A 23,084-nucleotide genomic window follows, 5' to 3' on the forward strand; every position below is an offset into this window, starting at 1 on the left:
CTTCAGCTTGACGGCATCCCTCACCGCCGGTGTCCACCAACGGGTTCTAGGATTACCGCCACGACAGGCACCAACTACCTTGCGGCCACAGCTCCAATCAGCCGCCTCGACAATAGAGGTGCGGAACATGGTCCATTCGGACTCAATGTCCAGCACCTCCCTCGTGACATGTTCAAAGTTCTTCCGGAGGTGGGAATTGAAACTCTCTCTGACAGGAGACTCTGCCAGACGTTCCCAGCAAACCCTCACAATGCGTTTGGGCCTGCCAGGTCTGTCCGGCATCCTCCCCCACCATTGCAGCCAACTCACCACCAGGTGGTGATCGGTAGAAAGCTCCGCCCCTCCCTTCACCCGAGTGTCCAAAACATGAGGCCGCAAATCCGACGACACAACTACTAAGTCGATCATGGAACTGCGGCCTAGGGTGTCCTGGTGCCAAGTGCACATATGGACACCCTTATGTTTGAACATGGTGTTTGTTATGGACAATCTGTGACGGGCACAAAAGTCCAATAACAAAACACCGCTCGGGTTCAGATCCGGGCAGCCATTCTTCCCAATCACGCCTCTCCAGGTTTCACTGTCGCTGCCAACATGAGCATTGAAGTCCCCCAGTAGAACGAGGGAATCACCCGGGGGAGCACTCTCAAGTACTCCCTCGAGTGAATCCAAAAAGGGTGGGTACTCTGAGCTGCGGTTTGGCGCGTAAGCGCAAACCACAGTCAGGACCCGTCCCCCACCCGAAGGCGGAGGGAAGCTACCCTCTCGTCCACCGGGTTGAACTCCAACATGCAGGCTCTGAGCCGGGGGGAAACAAGAATTGCCACCCCAGCCCGTCGCCTCTCACTGCCGGCAACGCCAGAGTAGAAGAGAGTCCAGCCCCTCTCGAGAGAACTGGTTCCAGAGCCCTTGCTGTGCGTCGAAGTGAGTCCGACTATGTCTAGTCGGAACTTCTCCACCTCGCGCACTAGCTCAGGCTCCTTCCCCCCCAGCGAGGTGACGTTCCACGTCCCAAGAGCTAGCTTCTGTAGCCGAGGATCGGACCGCCAAGTGCCCTGCCTTCGGCTGCCGCCCAGCTCACATCGCACCCGACCTCTATGACCCCTGCTATGGGTGGTGAGCCCATTGGAGGGGGAACCCACGTTGCCTCTTCGGGCTGTGCCCGGCCGGGCCCCATGGGGACAGGCCCGGCCACCAGGCGCTCGCCATCGTGGCCCACCTCCGGGCCTGGCTCCAGAGGGGGGCCCCGGTGACCCGCGTCCGGGCGAGGGAAATCTGGGTCCATAGGTTTTATTTTTCATTGAGGTCTTCGAGCTGCTCTTTGTCTGATCCCTCACCTGTTTGGTATCGTATCAATTAAAACATAAATATTAGGTACGTCCCCCCCTCAATTAGAAACGTCCCTGTTTCATCACAAACAAAATAGGTAACAAACAAGGGGAAATAGAACAGAGAAAAAAATTCACAATCTTAATGCACCAACAAATCAACAATATTTTAACTGATCCACAAAGTATTGCATAAGATAGCACCCTGGCCCCTCAAAACATGCAAAAACGTGCAGATGTGAAGGAGGTCGGTCCAATCGCCCACTGCGAGATAGTTCAGTTGTGCGCAGGAGGTCGGCCCAGTCGCCCCCTGCGAGATAGTTCGATTGTGACGCGCCATCATGCCATCAGACTTGGGGTTATAGGCAGTGAAGGAATCAATAAAGTACCATCTGGTGGTGCTGGCAGAGTCTCTGGAAGGGACAACCACCCCGGGACCCCTTCCCCCCCACATGGGACTTACGGGCCACTCCAAAATGTCCATGACCACCCTCCTGAGGGGCCGACAAACCTGTGACCACCCCATGGGAACTTCTGGGCCACTCCAGAATATCCATGGTTACCCTCTGGAAGGGGGCAACAATTCTGGGACCCGCCCACGGGGACTTATGGGCAACTCCAGAATGTCCATGGCCACCCTCTGGAGGGGCCAACAAATCTGGGACCCACCCACGGGGACTTCAAGGGCACCGGCGGGTCCGACACGCTCCGCACTGCTCACACCACTGTCGGATGTCTCCCAGCATGAAGGGCCAGCAGCAAGACCGCCGGGAACGCCTCCGTAACCAGCCGGCTCACATCCGCAGCACACACCTCCAAGCTCTCCACCGGAGCAAGCACATGCGCCAATAGGCTGGCCCAGAAGCGGTCCATCAATTGTCTCTGTCCAGCTGAGAAATTCTGGCACCGTCGCCGGGGAAGGGAGCTGTTAAGTCCATTTTTGACATTCATGCCGTGTGAGTGTCTGTCAAACAGCGTCTTGCCGAGCTTAAAAGTGTCGTCGTCACCACACCACGTGTCCGCAAAACAGCCAGGAAGCTTAGCAGCTAACTACACACGTGCAGCTAACTGAAAACTCATGAGTCCTGTGTAACACTTTCTTCTTTTCTTTTTTTTTTTCAACACAGCAGTTAAAATCCCACCGCTGCCACCAATGTAGCCGAGTATTCTGGGTTCGCATATTATGTGTACTAATATAATATAATAATAAAAAAATAAATGGGAGTCATAAGAGCAGGTCCGGTCTCCACCACTTCTTTAACACCTTCTTCCACAACCACCTTTAAAGACCTCTTACGTCACAGCCCTACGGCAACTCTGGAGGGACAAAACTCCTCCTTACCTAACATTATCTGGTAATTTGTGACATCCTGAAAAGTTTGTTACATTAGGTTTTTAGTGAACACATGTTTTATAAATAAAACAAAAACAGGAAAAAAATGTGTCGCACATCGATGACGTCACTAATTTGTTTACGTTTTATTTAAACAAACCTAACATGTGTTCACTAAAAGAGGCGTCTACGTCATCAATGTGCGACAGCACCGTCGATATCTGCCAATGGAGGAGCGGGCGACGTCAGCAACTTTGAAAAAAGCTTTAAAAACCCATTTCGGGTTCAGTAGCTTTAGATCTCAGGTCCAGGAAAATGTTATCAAAGCGGTTGTTCGAGGTATGTCAAACAACATGACTTTTTACGAATTGGCTGCTTGGAATTCACCAAGCTAGTTGCTACACGTTAGCCTATGTCAAACTAAAAAAAGGACATCATACTTCCGTTTCCGATGTCAACATGTTGGACAGGTTGTGTTGTTATTGTTGAGTCTTCAAGGATGCTTGTTGTGTCTTCCTGTAGGTGACAGGGACGTGTTTGTGTGCATGCCCACTGGGGCAGGAAAGTCTCTGTGCTATCAGCTGCCTGCTCTCCTGGCTGAAGGCATCACTTTGGTCATCTCCCCGCTAATTGCTCTCATTCAGGTCAGTGTCACGATACCAGTTATCATTAGTTGATACCGATATCTATTCATTTCCACAGTCTTCGATACCACGATAAGAATAAGAAAACTGATCCCATGTACTTTTAAATTCACTACTTTACGGAAAGGTGTTTCAAAGTGTCCAGTATTTAAGATCACTGTCCTTCAACATCTTTTTGCACAGAATTTAATTATCAGTATCAGCTGCCAAGAAGTAACTATACATTCTAAAATGACAGCAGTCTTCTATAACCTCCCAGTATATCAAAATAAACCATACTGTGCTCCTAAATATGACTATCAATCAATCAATCAATGTTTACTTATATAGCTCTTAATCACGAGTGTCTCAAAGGGCTGCACAAGCCACAACGACATCCTCGGCTCAGATCCCACATCAGGGCAAGGAAAAACTCAACCCAATGGGACAATGAGAAACCTTGGAGGGGACCGCAGATGTGGGGACCCCCCACTGGGCGACCGGTGTAATGGACGTCGAGTGGATCTAGCATACTATTGTGAGAGTCCAGTCCATAGTGGATCTAACATAATAGTGAGAGTCCAGTCCATAGTGGGGCCAGTAGGCGACCATCCCGAGCGGAGACAGGTCAGCAGCGCAGAGACGTCCCCAACCGATGCACAGGCGAGCGGTCCACCCGGGTCCCGACTTTGGACAGCCAGCGCTTCATCCGTGGCCACCGAACCTGTGCCTCCCCCCACCCATGCCTCCACGAGGAGACTATAAAAAAAACAACAATTGTGAACTATTTTACATTACAAAGAAGAACAGCAGTGGCGTTAGGGATGTCTGTACTACCGGGTAGGGTTGTACGGTATACCCGTACTAATGAATTAAAAAAGGTACTCTACGAGGCCTCGAATTTTAACTTTTTAAGGTTGCCTTAAAGGAGGGCCCATATTTTATTTTTGTTGTGATTGGAGCACATACTTGTTGGTCACAAAAAACATTCATGAAGTTTGAGCTGTTTGGCCACAATACCCAGCAATATGTTTGGAGGAGAAAAGCTGAGGCCTTTAATCCCAGGAACACCAAGCCTACCGTCAAGCATGGTGGTGGTAGTATTATGCTCTGTGCCTGTTTTGCTGCCAATGGAACTGGTGCTTTAAATGGGACATTGAAAAAGAAGATTACCTCCAAATTCTTCAGGACAACCTAAAATTATCAGCCCGGAGGTTGGGTCTTGGGCGCAGTTGGGTGTTCCAACAAGACAATGACCCCAAACACACGTCAAAAGTGGTAAACGAATGGCTGAATCAGGCTACGATTAAGGTTTTAGAATGGCCTTCCCAAAGTCCTGACTTAAACGTGTGGACAATGCTGAAGAGACAAGTCCATGTCAGAAAACCAACAAATTTAGCTGAACTGCACCAATTTTGTCAAGAGGAGTGGTCAAAAATGCAAGCAGAAGCTTGCCAGAAGCTTGTGGATGGCTACCAAAAGCGCCTTATTGCAGTGAGACTTGCCAAGGGACATGTAACCAAATATTAACATTGCTGTATGTATACTTTTGACCCAGCAGATTTGATCACATTTTCAGTAGACCCATAATAAATTCATAAAAGAACCAAACTTCATGAATGTTTTTTGTGACCAACAAGTATGTGCTCCAATCACTCTATCACAAAAAAATAAGAGTTGTAGAAATTATTGGAAACTCAAGACAGCCATGACATTATGTTCTTTACAAGTGTATGTAAACTTTTGATCGCGACTGAATATATGTGTGTGTGTAGGAATATGTGTATAACTGTATATATATATATATATATATATATATATATATATATATATATTACATACATACATTCATGCTCTAATTAATTATTTTGATAGTTAACACCTATTAGAACAACAATATTGTAAAATAAAATGACAGCTTCAACATGTATTTTCTTATAATTGATTTATACAGTTGTATAAAATGCAGCTATAACTTATCATAAAATACAAACACAAACATGTATACTGTATATAATTAGATTTTTTATATATATATATACATATATATATATATATATATATATATATATATATATATATATATATATATATATATATATATATATATATATATATATAAACAGTATATATACAGTATCTTACGCCGGCCTAGGGGGACGGGCATGTGCCTATTTGCTTTCTTTCTGCCTTTCCCCTGAATGAATATATATATATATATATGTATATATATGATGAGACGGAGGAGGACCCAGGCCCGGACATTCCCCACAGTGCCTGGAACCTCCAAGCACCACCGGCGCAACCCCGGGGCAGACCGTCGGAGGGGGGACGCGTGGCGTGGAGCGCTACCTGGACACAAGTCGAGGGACTGATCAACCTCGGCTGGGTCGCCCGGGAGAGGGTGTTTGATTAAGACCCGAAACACCCTATGACCCCGGGAGAATCACTGATGTGCCCAGATTGCACCGTAAGGTGTATTATGAAACCGATCCAGTATGGCATCGCCATTGACTTCCAGGAAGAGGCTGGATGACAACCCCGAAAGAGTGGTGACAACTGGAGAGACAGTTGACAGCCCGGAAAGACGGCAACCGGGGCAGGGAGGGGTAGCATCCCAAGCTGCAGCTCCCGCAAGGGAGCACCCATATAACGTTGCGAAAAACCCTGAAGACACATAAGATCAAGATAGGCTGCTTGAGGAAACCCGTGGTGCAACGCACAGGGCCAGTACCTTGTACGGCCCTGATGAGACGGAGGAGGACCCAGGCCCGGACATTCCCCACAGTGCCTGGAACCTCCAAGCAGCACCGGCGCAACCCCGGGGCAGACCGTCGGAGGGGGGACGCGTGACGTGGAGCGCTACCTGGACACAAGTCGAGGGACTGATCTCCCTCGGCTGGGTCGCCCGGGAGAGGGTGTTTGATTAAGACCCGAAACACCGTATGACCCCGGGAGAATCACTGATGATGATATATATATATATATATATATATATATATATATATATATATATATATATATATATATATATATATATATATATATATATATATATATATATATATATATTATTAGGGCTGGGCGATATGGCCTTTTTTTAATATCTCGATATTTTTAGGTTAGGCCATGTCACGATACACGATATATATATCTCAATATTTTGCCTTAGCCTTGAATGAACACTTGATGCATATAATCACACCAGTATGATGATTCTATGTGTCTACATTAAAACATTATTGTTCATACTGCATTAATATATGCTAATTTTTTTAAGTTTCATGCAGAGAGGGAAATCACAACTAAGTCAATTTACCAAAACTGTATTTATTAAACAGTTATTAAGTAGTGGCACAAACATTTATGTCATTTCAAAACAGAAAGTGCAAGATAGTCAGAGACATTTTAAAACAAGCTATAAGTGCACTTTTGTGAATGATGTCACCAAGATGACATATCAAAACAATATCAGCACCTTAACACCTGCTCAGTGGCCTAGTGGTTAGAGTGTCCACCCTGAGATCGGTAGGTCATGAGTTCAAACCCTGGCAGAGTCATACCAAAGACTATAAAAATGGGACCTATTACCTCCCTGCTTGACATCTCAGCATCCAGGGTTGGAATTGGGGGTTAAATCACCAAAAAAGTATTCCTGGGCGCTGTCCCCTCAACTCTCAATTGATACAGCCCTTTGAGACACTTGTGATTTAGGGCTATATAAATAAACATTGATTGATATAGGGTGATGGGTCAAATGCAGAGGATAATCTCACCACACCTAGTGTGTGTGTGACAATCATTGGTACTTTAACTTTAAATTTATGTTCAACCTTTACAAAAAAGTAAACAAATCCATGTGTGTTACGTGGTCGTTGGCAGCCACAAATCCAAATAAGCATTTACGACACGATACAGCACATAAACAACATTAACAGGTCTAGAACTGCTGAATTTCGAGGGCAAACGATCGACAAATTTAGCACTCCATTAAAACTATGAAATTAACCTACCTAAAGAAGTTGTGTAACTTGCTAAATGTTTTCCCGACAGCCTGTAATTGTGCCTGTTGTCTTTTTTTGACTCGTTCCTTACTCTGCATTTTGAGAGCTGCCTGAAAATTCACCGAACACCTGACGTCCTTCCAGACCTTCATGCAGCTAGTGTATCTCTCTGAAAATCTCGGAACAACTTTGACCCACGCTTCCAAAATGGCTCCGCCCTTGTTGTTTATAGTGATGTCTTAAACAGTTGAAAATGAAAGAAAAAAGTCATGTCGGGGTGTTTTTATCAATTTATTCGACGAAACAATTACGTTATTGTTTCGTTATTGTCCAAAAAAAAGTCAAGGCCATTGTTGCCGTCGATGGTGGTCAATTTTTCGGGCATTGCGGTAAAGTGCAAGGGCGGTCGCGGCAGTTGCTATGGTTTCTGCGGTTAAATTCAAGCCTTGCTATACTGCCTTAAAATAACACTGGTACTTTTTTTTTTCTTCAACATGAGGCACACAGTGGTGACAATTAAAGGTGCCATATGTAATAATGTGGCCAGAAATGGTACTGCAATCTCTCTCCCTGACTGAGGTTGCCAGATATGCAGCCGAATCCAGCTCGATGGACTGGGCTACTCCAAGGAACTTCAAACTTCCACTGCCTCTTACCAGGGGTTGAGGTGCTGGGACCATAATAGCTGAATAGACAAGCGTTGTGTCAATAATAAATCTCTAACCAAAACATTTTACACAGAAATTAGGCAATTTTCAGGAAGAAGTACATCATGCCTGCGTACAATATCACAAAAAATGGCGATCATATGGTTATTGTCATTACTATCAGAAAACAAACACTAAAACCAACTACAACCAATGCTAGCAATGGTTATACTGGTGAAAATAAGTAGAGAATGCTTAGCAGCCTAATGTACGCCCAAAACTAAAGAGGAGACATTTTACCAAGTTATGCCAAAGGCTACACGAATGAGCAATTATTTTATCATGTGATTTGGCTGTCTCCATACGTTTCACATTGCCGTGCTAATGTTGGAACAATTTCGTCAGCGTATCAGCATGTTGAGAAGGAAATAGGCACTGACACTACCCATATCCACATAGGTTTTATTTGTCGAAAATATATTTTGCCCTGTCAGTTCAAATACACATCGACATACAGGCTAACGGGCATATGTTTCCCCCGTTAGCCTATATGTCCATGTGTCATTGACCGGGCTAGCATGCTAAGCATTACATTAGGAGCGAAGCACCATCACACTAAGCATTCGTTGCACGAACATACTAGCTTTGTCAGATTAGATCATATACTCTATTGGACAATATAGTTTACATACCAAATGTCCACTTCCATTTATTACAAGTAATAAGAAAACGTAAATGTCTGACTTACCTATCAAGGAGAAAATTAGCAAGTTTGGCGTCAGATGAAAAAGTCTTCTCCGCCTTCAATCGTCTCCATCTTTCAAAGACATCCCGATACAAATCCTCGTTTAGTTCCTGGCTTTGTCATGAATAAGTTGAGAATCGTAATGACGCCTTTTAGATTTACTAATGTCTGACATGTTTAGTAACTTTACCAGTGGCAGTAGCTAGACGAAGAGGGCGGTGCGTAACTGGCAAACTGAATGTGACACACTAATGGACTTTCTAATTGGTCAAACGGTAGAGGGCAAGGCATCGAAATGAGAACAATAACACGATTTCGGGGCTGTAAATCTAATTCTGAAATGAGCATATCCCTGCTAAACTGCTGTTATCAGTTATAGAGTATTGGAAAAGAACATGATTTATTAATGCCTTTTGACAAATCAGGGCCATTTAATTATTACTTAACATGAAATTATTACACATGACTCCTTCAAGGCTGGTATATGAGCCACAGTGCATGTGAGTCAACACACACACACACACATCACTTGCAAGTAGAAACAATGTGAAGACAGAAGAGAGGGAATAGACGTGTTTTAGCTGAAAAACTAACGATTTAGTACGTGGAGCAACTGAGGCGCAACTCTGCAAGCGGTGCTTTAAATCATAGCTATAACTAGCGGCTAACATCTCTCTGTAGTGTTTTAGCCACTTATAAATCACTAATCCTTGCCTCTATAGCGACAAAGTAAGTATAGGATAAGGAATAGCTAGACATGGTTCACTAGAACCCGAAGGAGGATACAATAGCTAACCGCTAACAGCAAGGTAGCGCTCCTGAGTGTAAACAAATGAGTGGATCTACACAAGTATCGACTGTAATGATACCAAGTACACAAGCTGTATCTAGTCGATACTACAATGTCTATATTGATATTTTTTATTATCACAAAATCTTTTTTCATTTTTTGTATGGTTTTTAAACTCAGGAAATATGTCCCTGGACACAGGAGCACTTTAATTATGAGCAATTTTATGACCCTGTAACTACTTGGTATTGGATCCATACCTGAATTAGAAGTATCACCCAAAACTTATGTAAAATATCCGAAAAACAGAAGAATAAGTGTTTATTACATTTCAACAGAAGTGTAGATGGAACATTTAAAAACAGAAAATAAGCAGATACTAATAAAAAAGTAGGTTGATTATCCATTTTTCAACACCAACAAAGCAAGTATGCTTGGTAAAAAACTAATGTACGTAAAGTAAGGCTCCGGTTTTTCAAAATGCGCTAGCTTGTCACAAATTTACATTGGATTTGCCATAGACCGGCTACTATAAGCATTAGCGACTTTACATGGCGATGTCATCACCTACAAATTTGGTAGTGAAAACTACAACTGAGATGAATGTTACAATAAAAGAGCTGGTGTGTAATAAGTACAATACTTACAGTATAAACACTTTGTAGGGCGCAACATAACACATTCAACTTCCTGGAAAAATCTACTTCCTAGTTTGACAACATACCATCGATAGCCTATACAGTACTGCCATCTAGTGTCTTGGAAGTGCAACTGCACTGCAAATGAGACTGAAATGTAATCAGAAAACAGGATATAACATCAGTTATCATAATCAGCTCATTTTTTAATATTACATTAAGAAATTGCTTGGTTGCAATCATGTGACCTATGGGCACTTCTGAGTTTCAGCCAATTGTCTCATTAGTGCACATTTGGGCGTATTTTGAAAGGTTGAGAGGAAAATATTCAAGCGATCGTGAAAAATATTTAAAATGGGATAGAGTGGATTAAGAAAAATAATTATTGAAAGATTGAAACAATTTATCATCACCAAAAGAATACTGCTCACTATGACCTCGCTTCCTTCGACACTCACAAGGATTTAAAGAAAAGATAGGAGGCACATCATGTCTTTACATCGGAGGTGTCCACAAATTAAACATTCATCTGTTAAAGACAAAGTTGGACTAATTCGTGCATCGCTAAGTAACATATTTGATTGACATAACGAGTGCAGTGCTGCTGTGATCGTGACGCTAATGAGAAAAAGGATACGTTTGTTTGCAGTTCATTTCCTGCTACAAATATTAGTCTCATCTACAATTAATCTCTGCAGTTGTTTTTATGTTGTGAAGTTCATATTTTGTCTCTGTTGTTCTGCAATGTTTGCTAGCGATATCAAGATTCATTATCTGCTGTTGAACCTACCAGAGATTTTTTTAATCTAATTTATTATTACTATTAAGAATATTTTCTTGATGCTAACAAATAGTACCAAAAGCGCTATTATATGGTCATCCGTGTCGAATAAAGCGCTTCGCTTTCCTGCACAACAACAACTTAGCTTTTAGTTTCTGTTATGAAAATCGTCCACACAAATACGGTGGATTGGAACAACAATCACAATATTTATTACTAGGACTTAACATGACAATAGTTTATTTTGTTAGTTTTCATTTCGTCTTAGTTATATTTAGGCATAGCAACCACAAAAGAACACAAACTAATGCCATCTCTTGTCCTTTCTTTACGTTTAGTTCTGCACTCAAACACTACTAATATAGTAGAGAATAAACTGAATTGCATCATAGAACATTTCTCAAACAAATCAAATGTTCAAACAGACATTTTCCAAAGTGATCACTGCAGACACAAGCAATCTTTTAAGAGCCATTTCGGTTGATGAACGTTCGTTTTTTCCCTGACTTTATTACCTTTATGGACCTCTTCTTTTGGGACTCTATGAAAACTCTTTCCTATCTCTCTGTTTGAACGACTGGAACACCCAAGAACAGAACAGCAATAAGACATTTTCTGCTCCAACTCTACACTCACTCTCATTTGTTCTAATGCTACGCTCAAGCTTGTTGACCATTGTGTGAATTAAGCCGCCAAGAAGAAAAACAGACGTGACATCATACGCAACCCAGCAATACAATTTTATTATCAAACAATTAACATTTATTAACACTCACAAAAGTACCAAAAATTGGTATCGTTGAGTTCCCGTATCGATTCCCAGGTACCGGAAATTGGTACAATATTTGTTCAAATGTGAACGATAGCCTACTTCCGTTAGCATTTGTTTATGAATGAGGACGATAAGGAAACAGCAAATCCACATTTGTTTCCATGAATAAGTAAATCACTTGATAATTTCATTTTATTATTTTTCGGCGCTGACTCAGTGCTCATGCTCAGATAATTGAGAGTATTATAGTATTTGGCACTGGCGATACTGGAAAAAAGCTGGTATCGATGTATTTTCTGCCTGTTGGTATCGACTTGGTATGGAAGTACTTTTGACAACCCTACTGTTAAATTTGATGTCATGATTTGCCACTAATAATGTTCTCTCACAGGACCAAGTGTCCCACCTGAGGGATCAGAACATCCCCGCCCACTCCATCAACTCCAAGCTTGCAGTGGGAGAGCGGCGGGTGATCCTCGCCGACTTACAGAGCCAGAGCCCGAAGCTGAAGCTGCTCTACATCACGCCGGAGATGGTGGCGTCTGCGTCGTTCCAGCCTCACCTGACTGACTTGTGCTCGCGAGGCCTCCTGTCCTACCTAGCTGTGGACGAGGCCCACTGCGTCTCCCAGTGGGGTCACGATTTCAGGCCCGACTACCTCAAACTGGGGGACCTGCGCTCTCGCATGCCCGGGGTCGCCTGCATAGCGCTCACAGCGACAGCCCCCAGCAACGTTCAAGAAGACATCATCCGGTCCCTGGAGCTGCGTCTTCCCCTGTCCTTCACAACGCCCGTTTTCCGCTCCAATTTGCACTACGACGTCATCTTCAGTGAGATTCTTCCGAACCCTTTCGTTCACCTCCACGTCTTCATCCAGAAGGCACTGGCTCTTGGCAGCGGCTCCAACGGAAAGGTTGGTATCGGTATTGTTGAGAGAAAAGGATATTCACTTTTGTGCGTTGAAACGCCAAACCAATATTCACATAGCCAGGGATGCCATGATGGGTGGCGCTGTGGGGGGGTCAGTAATGACAGTTTTTAAAGGCCCTTAGCTGACAGGAGCTCTAGAAATTAGTCAAACTTTAGATCACAGGTGTCAAACTGAAGGCCGGGGGGCCAGATCTGACCCGCCACATTATTTTATGCAGAAATGATATGCGTTGATAAAGTACTTAGATAGATAGATAGTACTTTATTGATTCCTTCAGGAGAGTTCCCTCAGGAACCACCAAAATAAACATTTTCCTGAAAAATACTTTATCTTTTCTTACTAAATGTATTTGTTCTTTGCAATTTGACATCAAAATATTACATGCATATATTTTATATGCATATATTTTAGTATTTAATCATTCCTCCATAAAATAGATAAACATCTCTGATAAATGTTCTCATTATTTAAAAGAAAACTGGTTTTGTGTAATAAAATTCTACCCAAACATTTAATAAAGTCAAATACAAATAAGGCAACAAGAGAAGTATCTAACACTTAGTAAATATATACAGCAGATATGATCATCTACATCAACAATATGATTTGTCTGAGTGGCAAGACAGGACAAATTAAAAAGATAAAAACTTTTTTTTTTAATCCATTAAGAATCGCGATTCATTCGAAAATCAAAATTTGTTGGACACCTCTAGAATCTAATAATGCCACAAAATATATCATCATACATTCCAAAATATGTTTTGTTAAAATCAAAATCAAAATAAATCATCTGCTTGATTTATGATTTCAAAGCAAGTTAACCATCAAATTGTACACTGTAAAAATGACAATAGAATTAATGGTAAAATTACGGTAAAAACTCGTTTTGGTACCCTTTTTTTCAGTAATACACCGTAAAACAACCCCCGTAGATTTTACGGTAATGAAATGGCAGCTCAGTTATGGAAGTAGAATTGTCTCACATCAACTTATATATATCAATATGATATAAATACATATGCATATATTAATAAATATACAAATACAAATACACAACCATCCATCTGAACCTGTCTCAGCTGCATTCGGGCGGAAGGAGGGGTATACCCTGGACAAGTCGCCACCTCATCACAAATACACATGTGATATACAAATAAATCAATAATTTGTATAAATAAACGCATATTTGTAAATATATTTTTGAGATTTGAAAATATATACAAATACAATTTATAAATATAAAAATGTGACATACAAATAAATCAAGAATTTGTATAAATAAACGTGTATTTGTAAATATATTTTTGATATTTGAATATAAATATGCTTGATTTTGTATTTGTATTTGTATTGAATTTGCATATGTGGATTGCTTTTTTGCTTTTGTGTCGATGACATTCCTACCACAAACCAGATGCACAAATAAATGTGGAGTTACACACTCCACTGAACAACCAGCAGAGGGCACTGCAGCCAGAGCGGTCTGGGTCACAGACATGGTCAGACACTGGCAAGCCAATCAGAGGCACACTAGGGAGGGTCATATTACGTCATGACTTTTGGGATGATTTGACACACATTGCACTGATAAGAGATCAGTATCTACATCGGGACAAGGTCATTAAACGGCATTGATACAATAAAATAAGTAGCTAGCACGGTCTTTCAGATTAACTGGATAAATTAGCATTAGCTAATACAACGCTAACATTAGCAAGCTCAGGCCCGTTGTGCGTTCTCTCTGTAAAGACGTGGATTGTTTTTGTGCAGAGAACTCCGGGCATTTAGCAGATAATGCATATAATGCTCTGTGACCCAGACCGCTCTGGCTGCAGTGCCCTCTGCTAGTTGTTCAGGGGAGTGTGTAACTCCACATTTATTTGTGCATTTGGTTTGTGATAGGAATGTCTCATCGACACAAAAGCAAAAAAGCGATCCACATATGCAAATTCAATACAAATACAAAATCAAGCATATTTATATTAAAATCTAAAAAATTTGAATATAAATTCAAATTTATATTGTATTATAAATACGTGTTTATTTATACAAATTCTTGATTTATTTGTGTCACATTTTTATATTTATACATTTTATTTGTATATATTTTCAAATCTCAAAAATATATTTACAAATACGTGTTTATTTATACAAATTATTTATTTGTATATCACATATACGTATTTGTATATTTATTAATATATGCATATGTATTAATATCATATTGATATATATATATATAAGTTGATGTGAGGCAAATCTACTTCCATACTCAGTTGCATGAATTTTACTGTTAAAAAAACAAAACAGTGATACTGTTTTTCTTTCCATTGACACTTATATGCTGTAAAAACCATCACTAATTTTTCGAGAAAATTTTGGCACCTGAGCTGCCAGTTGTTGTTTTTTTACAGCGAATGTAAAATGCATTGGCAATAATGTAATGTCATGGGATATACTGTATGTTTATATTCATATATAATTCACTGTTACAAGTGGCCCTCTGAGGGCAGCCATAATTGTGATGTGGCCCTCAATGAAATGTTTGACAGCCCTGCTATAGATGTTTTGTAAGTTGTGTAAACTTCACTCCACAAAACCCACTTTTCTTACCTATTAGTCTCGGTTTTGGGTATTTGGGATCTGCATAAGTCCCAAAAATGTGAAATCACCATGGAGGCATGGCGGAGATATTTTATAAAAACAATTTTGCCTTCTTTCATACTTCCTCCAAACAAGCCGATTGGAGTTTGCCAATTTTTGACATTTTTCCCAACTGTGACGTCAGCTGTTTATCCATACATGGTATGAATTCACCCGAAGAGCTTTGCGCGAGTCCGCCATTGTCGTTGCATGCTGTAGTCAAAAAGCTACTTCTTTATCTCTATCCTCCTGTTGTGGCGCAGACTGGCTCGTACATGCACATGCATCCTCCGCTGTTGCCATTTCTAATACAAAGTGGCGTACAGTTCTAATTTATATCCCTCAGTAGACTCGATACTAAAAACTACAACATGGCTGACAGGGAGAAGATGCTGTCGAAGTGCCATCCATCCATCCATTTTCTTACGCTTATCCGACGTCAGTTCGCGGGGGCAGCAGCCTAAGCAGAGAAGCCCAGACTTCCCTCTCCCCAGCCACTTCGTCCAGCTCCTCCCAGGGGATCCCGAGGTGTTCCCAGGCCAGCCAGGAGACATAGTCTTCCCAATGTGTTCGAGTCTTCCCCGTGGCCTCCTACCGGTCGGACGTGGGGAGGCGTCTTGGTGGTATCCTGACCAGATGCCCGAACCACCTCATCTGGCTCCTCTCGATGTGGAGGAGCAGCGGCTGTATTCTGAGCTCCTCCCGAATGACAGAGCTTCTCACTCTATCTCTAAGGGAGAGCCCCGCCACCCGACAGAGGAAACTAATTTTGGCCGCTTGTACCCGTAATCTTGTCCTTTCGGTCATAACCCAAAGCTCATGACCATAGGTGAGGTTGGGAACATAGATCGACCGGTAAATTGAGAGCTTTACCTTCCGGCTCAGCTCCTGCTTTACCACAACGGACCAATACAGTGTTACTGAAGACGCTGAACCGATCTGCCTGTCGATCTTACGATCCACTCTTTCCTCACTTGTGAACAAGACTCCGAGGTGCTTGAACTCCTCCACTTGGGGCACGATCTCTTCCCCAACCCGGAAATGGCATTGCACCCTTTTCCGGGTGAGAACCATGGACTCGGACTCGGAGGTGCTGATTCTCATCTCAGTCGTTTGACACTCGGCTGTGCACCGATCCAATGAGAGCTGAAGATCCTAGCCCGAGGAAACCTTCAGGACCACATCATCTGCAAAAAGCAGACACCTAATCCTGCAGCCAACAAAGCAGATCCCCCGAACGTCCTGACTGCGCCTAGAAATTCTGTTCATGAAAGTTATGAACAGAATTGGCGGCAAAGGGCAGCCCTGGCGTAGTCCAATCCTCATTGAAAACAGGTCCGACTTACTGCCGGCAATGCGTATCAAGCTCTGACACTCATCATACAGGGAACGGACCGCCACAATCAGTCCGATATCCCATACTCTCTGAGCACTCCCCACAGGACTTCCCGAGGGACACGGTCGAATGCCTTCTCCAAGTCCACAAAGCACATGTAGACTGGTTGGGCAAACTCCCATGCACCCTCATGGACCCTGCCAAGAGTATACAGCTGTTCCTCAGTTCCACGACCAGAACGAAAGCCACACTGCCCCTCCTGAATCCGAGGTTCGACTATCCGGCGTAGCCTCCTCTCCAGCACACCTGAATAGACCTTACCGGGAATGCTGAGGAATGTAATCCCCCTCCAGTTCCCCTTTTTAAAGAGAGGAACCACCACCCCGGTCTGCCAATCTAGAGGTAACGCCCCCGATGTCCGCATGTCAACCAAGACAGCCCCACAGCATCCAGAACCTTAAGGAACTCCGAGTGGACCTCATCCACGGCTTCCCTGAACTCCTCCCATGTCCAAGTTCTTGCCTCTGCGACCACCGTAGCTGCACACCGCTTGGCCTGTCGGTATTTGTCCGCCGCCTCAGGAGTCCCATGAGCCCCATGAGCCAAAAGGACCCGATAGGACTCTTTTTTCAGCTTGACGGCATCCCGGTTCTAGGATTACCGCCACGACAGGCACCAACCACCTTGCGGCCACAGTTCCAATCAGCCGTGTCGGCAATAGAGGTACAGAACATGGTCCACTCGGACTCAATATCGAGCGCCTCCCTCGTGACATGTTCAAAGTTCTTCTGAGGTGGGAATTGAAACTCTCTCTGGAAGGAGACTCTGATAGACGTTCGCAGCCGACCCTCACAATGTGTTTGGGCCTGCCAGGTCTGTCCGGCATCCTCCTCTGAGCCAACTCACCACCAGGTGGTGATTGGTAGAAAGCTCCGCCCCTCTCTTCACCCGAGTGTCCAAAACATGAGGCCGCAAATCCGATGACACAACTACAAAGTCGATCATGGAACGGCGGTCGAGGGTGTCCTGGTGCCAAGTGCACATATAGACACCCTAATGTTTGAACATTGTGTTTGTTATGGACAATTTGTGACGAGCACAAAAGTCCAATAACAAAACACCGCTCGCTGTTCAGATCTGGGCGGCCATTCTTCCCAATCACGCCTCTCCAGGTTTCACTGTCGTTGCCAACATGAGCGTTGAAGTCCCTGAGCAGAACAAGGGAATGACCTGAGGGAGCACTCTCCAGTACTCACTCAAGGGAATCCAAAAATGGTGGGTACACTGAGCTGCTGTTTGGTGCGTAAGCACAAACAACAGTCAGGACCCTCACCCGAAGGTGTAGGGAAGCTACCCTTTCGTCTACTGGGTTAAAGTCCAACGTACAGGCTTTGAGGCGGGGGGCAACAAGAATTGCCACCCCAGCCCGCCGCCTCTCACTGCGTGCAACGCTAGAGTGGAAGAGAGTCCAGCCCCTTTCGGGAGAACTGGTTCCAGAGCCCTTGCTGTGCGTCGAAGTGAGTCCGACTATATCTAGCCGGAACTTCTCCACCTTGCGCACAAGCTCAGGCCCCCCGCCAGCGAGGTGACGTTCCACATCCCAAGAGCTAGCTTATGTAGCCGAGGATCGGACCGCCAAGTGCCCTGCCTTCGGCTGCCGCCCAGCTCACATTGCACCCGACCTCTATGGCCCCTCCAATGAGTGGTGAGCCCATTGGAGGGGGGACCCATGTTGCCTCTTCGGGCTGTGCCCGGCCGGGCGCGATGGAGACATGCCCGGCCACCGGGCGCTCGCCATCGTGCCCCACCTCCAGGCCTGGCCCCAGGCCACATTAGTTAGAATAATTCATTACAGATCATAATTAATTACTCACTTTTTTAAGCACTTGACAGCACTAGTTCTAATAATAATAATAGATTTTATTTATCATCCCTCCTCGGTGTAACTGGAGCAAACATTTGCGAGAGACGATAACTAGCGCGATAATTGCTAACTAGCTTAAATGCAATGAAGCTGCTGTATTTTGCTGCACGCATTATTAGTAGTTCTCCAGCAATTACGGACCAAAATGAAGGTTTCATCCAATAGGGGTTGTTAATCTTTGAGCACCTAACGATTCGATCCGATTCCTGAGGTCACGATTCAATTCAGAATTGATCTTCAATTCAGCAGAATTCTAATACCAATTCTCTCAATGTAATATTTGGTATGATAATTATAATGTCACTTTTTCAGAACAGGTTCAAGTTAGAAAATATCCTTCTGGTTGCATGGAGATGGCCTAAAATGTCTTTAAAAATAGATTCCTAAAAAAACATATACAGTATATATATTTTTTTATGGGTGGGTTTTTAAAAATGTATAAGACTTGCAATTCAGATGTGTATCATTTTTTTGTGCACAACTAATATCTAATATTGTATCACATATGCTAACTTTTTCAGTCATTTCTCTGGACGTGGGGGTGTCTGTCCCACCTGGACTGAATTCATCCCCCTGTAATGTGTCCGTCTAAAAGGGTGAAGACCTCTATTTGGTCCTGGAGAACTTCTCTTAAAGCATGTGATGTTCTTGAACAGGGCTGTGGGATCGTGTACTGTCGGACCAGAGAGGGCTGTGAGACTGTGGCCCACCAGCTTACCAAGCTCGGTGTCCTAGCAAAGCCTTATCATGCTGGTAAGTTTTCCTCCATTGTGGCTTTCTGCACAACGTTGAGTGTTTTTCACATTCAGGTCTCAAGGCCCAAGATCGCACAGAAGCCCAGAATGACTGGATGCAGGGGAAAGTCCTGGTGATTGTGGCCACCATCAGCTTTGGTATGGGTGTAGACAAGGCCAGTGTAAGGTAAGACCGTATGTTTGTGTGTGGTTGTTTTCAGTAAAGATGACGTTTTATAACATTTTCAATAAATCCATCCCATAGGTTTGTTGCTCATTGGAACCTGGCAAAGTCCATGGCCAGCTACTACCAGGAGTCCGGGCGAGCAGGGAGAGACGGACTGCCGTCCCTGTGTCGCATTTACTACTCCCGGAAGGATATGCAGCAAATTAAATTCCTCGTCCATAAGGAGATTGCACGTAAACAGGTCAGTAAAGCAGTAAACAGGTCAGTAAAGCAGAACCACACTAGTGCAGGTCTTAGGGCTGGGCAATATGGCTGAAAACTTTGTCACAATTTAAGTTTTTTATATCGGTCGATAGAGATAGTCATTGATATTTTTTATGTCTTATCAAAATTCAGGAACGGAAGAAAAATATATGAAATGTAAACATTTTGGTTTCAAATGTGACTTCCTCTGATTATATTCCCCTCAGCTATCAAGGCAGAAAGGAAATGTCAACACAAGCATGGAAAACACTCAATGTAAACAAAATAGTAAAATCACATTGAACACTTAGCAATAACTTATTTTAAGGAATATGTAAGAAATTCTTAATACAGTGTAAGAAAATAGTGTAAAGTGTGAAAATGTAAACATAGAGAAACCTGAGAATAATTATTTTCTGCAAGTTTAGTGCCAGGAAGTTACAGCTGTGCTCTAAAGGGTGAGCGCGGCTAAGGTGGTTTGGTATTAACTGTCCAGGTGGGGATGAGCGACCTGAACGCATACTTTTGTCCTTTAACAACGCATACTTTTGTCCTTTAAAAACGCATACTTTTGTCCTTTAAAAACGCAGACTTTTGCAAACTTTTTGCCTAAGCGTAGAGTTCCAAAACTCTCCGCTTAGCCTATGTGTGTACACGGCTCAAACGAAGACTTGTACTTCTCTGATGACTTCACGGTTGTTCGCTGTCACTTCCCAATCTCAGCAACACTGCCTTGATTATCGTTACTTTTCGGTACTTTTCAAAATGAAGGGGTCCACAAAAAATGTCATTATTGGCTTCATTTTAACTGAAATCTCACAACACATTAAACATGGGTGTTTAATGTACTCAAGCACTCAAAGAACAATTTACAATTGTACATATTACATTTAGCCTGCCATAATCTTGGATTAGGTTAGATGAGAATAAAAAGTTGGATTGACATTTTATTAAATGCTTCATAGATTATAGTTGCCGTTCTTGGTCTGTGCTTTAGGACAAATACAAACAGTAAATGCTAAAAACAATACCATGTCTAATAGTAGACAGATAAGACATATAGCAGGTAAAACACACACTATTAAAGATAAAACACAAAATTCAGTCATTTAAATTTTCACTTGCATTAGTTTGAACCATGTGGGCAGTTTTGACTGTGCTAATAATTGGCACCAGCCAACCAGCTGTGTGCGCCTTTATGTGTCCAGTGTTGGCGCTGGGAATTTTCAAAATGGGGTCCCAGGGACCCCATCAAGTCATAAAAATGACGTCCCACAGTACATTTTTAGGGTCCCACTTTTTTGTAACCGTTTTGAAAACAAATTATAAATTATCCTGTTATATCTCACATTCTATATTGTGTTTTGGAAAAAGGTGGTAATAAACGTTACTTAATTCATTAAAAAAAAAAATACAATACAATTAATTTGGTATGCATATGTAGATATATTCAATTATAAACATTCATTCACTTTCTTCTTTCCTTCATGTATCTAAACTTTACCGCTGCCGGTAGTTTTTTCTATATTTTTATTAAATAAGTTGTAGGTGGATTTACTTCAGTATAAAAGTGTAAAAAGTTTTTTGCTTTGGTCCTGAAATGATGATAGCTGTGTGCCAGGGCATACATGCATATGAGAAATTGAATTGATTATTCTCACCTATATGTAGATCATCAGTCGTTTAAAAACCGCCACATCTACACTTTCATGGCGAATAATGCCAACAAACTTAGAATTTTACAAGTTAGTTTCAATGTCATTTAATACAGTGGCACTCAATGCCTCTAGCACAGTGGTTCTTAACCTTGTTGGAGGTACCGAACCCCACCAGTTTCATATGCGCATTCACCGCACCCTTCTTTAGTGAAAAATAATTTTTTTTTTTCTTTTTCAAATTCAAGAAAAAGTCACATGTTTTTTTACTATATATATATATAAATTATTATGAAAAAAATTCAAAAGCCCCTTTGGGCCGCTGACGTATGACTTACAGTACATGTGCAGTATTGGCCTAAAAAATGCCTTTTTAAAAATCTATTTTAAAAAAACGTTATTTACAAAAATCTAAATCAGGGGTGTCAAACTCATTTTAGCTCAGGGGCCACATGAAGGAAAATCTGTGTACACGCGGGCCGGGCTATTAAATCATGGCATTAAAACAAAAAAATAAAGACAACTTCAGATTGTTTTCTTTGTCTTACTTTGGCCAAAAATAGAAAAAACACATTCTGAAAATATTATAATAAAAATATAGAAAAAAAATACCGGCAGTGGTAAAGTTTAGATCCATGAAAGAAAGAAGAAAGTGAAAATGTTTACAACTGAATAAATTGAATATGCATCATTTTTTTAAATTATTTTTATTTTTTATTTATAATGAATCAAGTAAAGTTTATGACAACCTTTTTCCAAAACACAATATAGAATGTGAGATATAACAGGATAATGCATACATTTATCATTTGTTTTCAAAACGGTTACAAAAAAGTGGGACCCCAAAAATTTACTGTGGGGCCCCATTTTTATGACTTGATGCGGTCCCTGGGACCCCATTTTGAAAATTCCTAGCACCATCACTGATGGAGTATTAGTGCGTGCAAAACAGCAGCAGGCGGCTGTGGCCTGTGGGCCTGTTCTAATACTAATAAAATATCATCCCAGGGGCCAAAGATAATTCATTGTCCGGCCCGCGGGCCTTGACTTTGACACATAGGAGCTAAATAGATCTAATATAAGACAATAGAGCAACTCCAACCCAATTCCAGCTTTACAGTACTTTTACTTTTTAATTTACCATTGAGAAGGCAAACAAATATAGTACATGCAATACTAAAAAACAAAAACAAAATCGTAGCAAAGTAAAAATAAAAATATCAGTATAAAAAATTGATTCTTAAACCAAAAAAAGTAAGATATTTTTTTTCTTTTCTAAATGGATTCACAAAAATTATGAATTACGATTTGGATGTTGATCGATTTTTTATTTTTTATTTAAACACTCCTAGTATTTTTTTGTCTTTACAATTGTGAATTGCAGGGGGATTATTAAAAAAACCCACCCCTGCAGTATCTGCGTGGACCCCCTAGGGGTCATGAACGAACGCCCTGTTGAGGACCTCTGCTCTAGTGCATCTTCAGCTCAGCATAATTTAAAAGGTGTCCCTGTCTTTTGCTTGCAGGAAAAGCGCAACTCTGCAAAAGAATGCGACAAATCAGCCATTAAAGACCTTGAAGCCATGGTGTCCTTTTGCGAGCAGGAGAGGTAAGTGAATGAATCACACACACAAAAATGTATCCTCTTGTTTATTGTTTTAAAGACAGCATGACAAATACAATAATGCACTTTACGTGTCAAGCAGATGGCACACCTAGCCACTAATGACTTGTTGCATGTATAGCAGAACGTTGTGGTTTCAGGATGAT

At 42.2% G+C, this 23,084-nt stretch overlaps 1 protein-coding gene across 1 annotated transcript in view; it reads left to right on the forward strand.

The window, feature by feature from the left end:
• Nucleotides 1-2,853: 2,853 nt before the first annotated feature.
• The window catches only part of LOC133652151 (ATP-dependent DNA helicase Q5-like), a 60,791-nt gene continuing 40,560 nt past the window's right edge, over nucleotides 2,854-23,084 (forward strand). Inside the window, exons 1-7 of the mRNA XM_062050578.1 lie at nucleotides 2,854-3,000; nucleotides 3,184-3,305; nucleotides 12,053-12,574; nucleotides 19,152-19,248; nucleotides 19,305-19,416; nucleotides 19,495-19,657; nucleotides 22,841-22,923. Of these exons, the coding sequence (XP_061906562.1) occupies nucleotides 2,889-3,000; nucleotides 3,184-3,305; nucleotides 12,053-12,574; nucleotides 19,152-19,248; nucleotides 19,305-19,416; nucleotides 19,495-19,657; nucleotides 22,841-22,923 (1,211 nt within the window). The 5' untranslated portion in view covers nucleotides 2,854-2,888. The remainder of the gene's footprint in view (nucleotides 3,001-3,183; nucleotides 3,306-12,052; nucleotides 12,575-19,151; nucleotides 19,249-19,304; nucleotides 19,417-19,494; nucleotides 19,658-22,840; nucleotides 22,924-23,084) is intronic.

Source organism: Entelurus aequoreus, linkage group LG06, assembly GCF_033978785.1.
Source record: "Entelurus aequoreus isolate RoL-2023_Sb linkage group LG06, RoL_Eaeq_v1.1, whole genome shotgun sequence".
In the NCBI taxonomy this organism is placed as follows: domain Eukaryota; kingdom Metazoa; phylum Chordata; class Actinopteri; order Syngnathiformes; family Syngnathidae; genus Entelurus; species Entelurus aequoreus.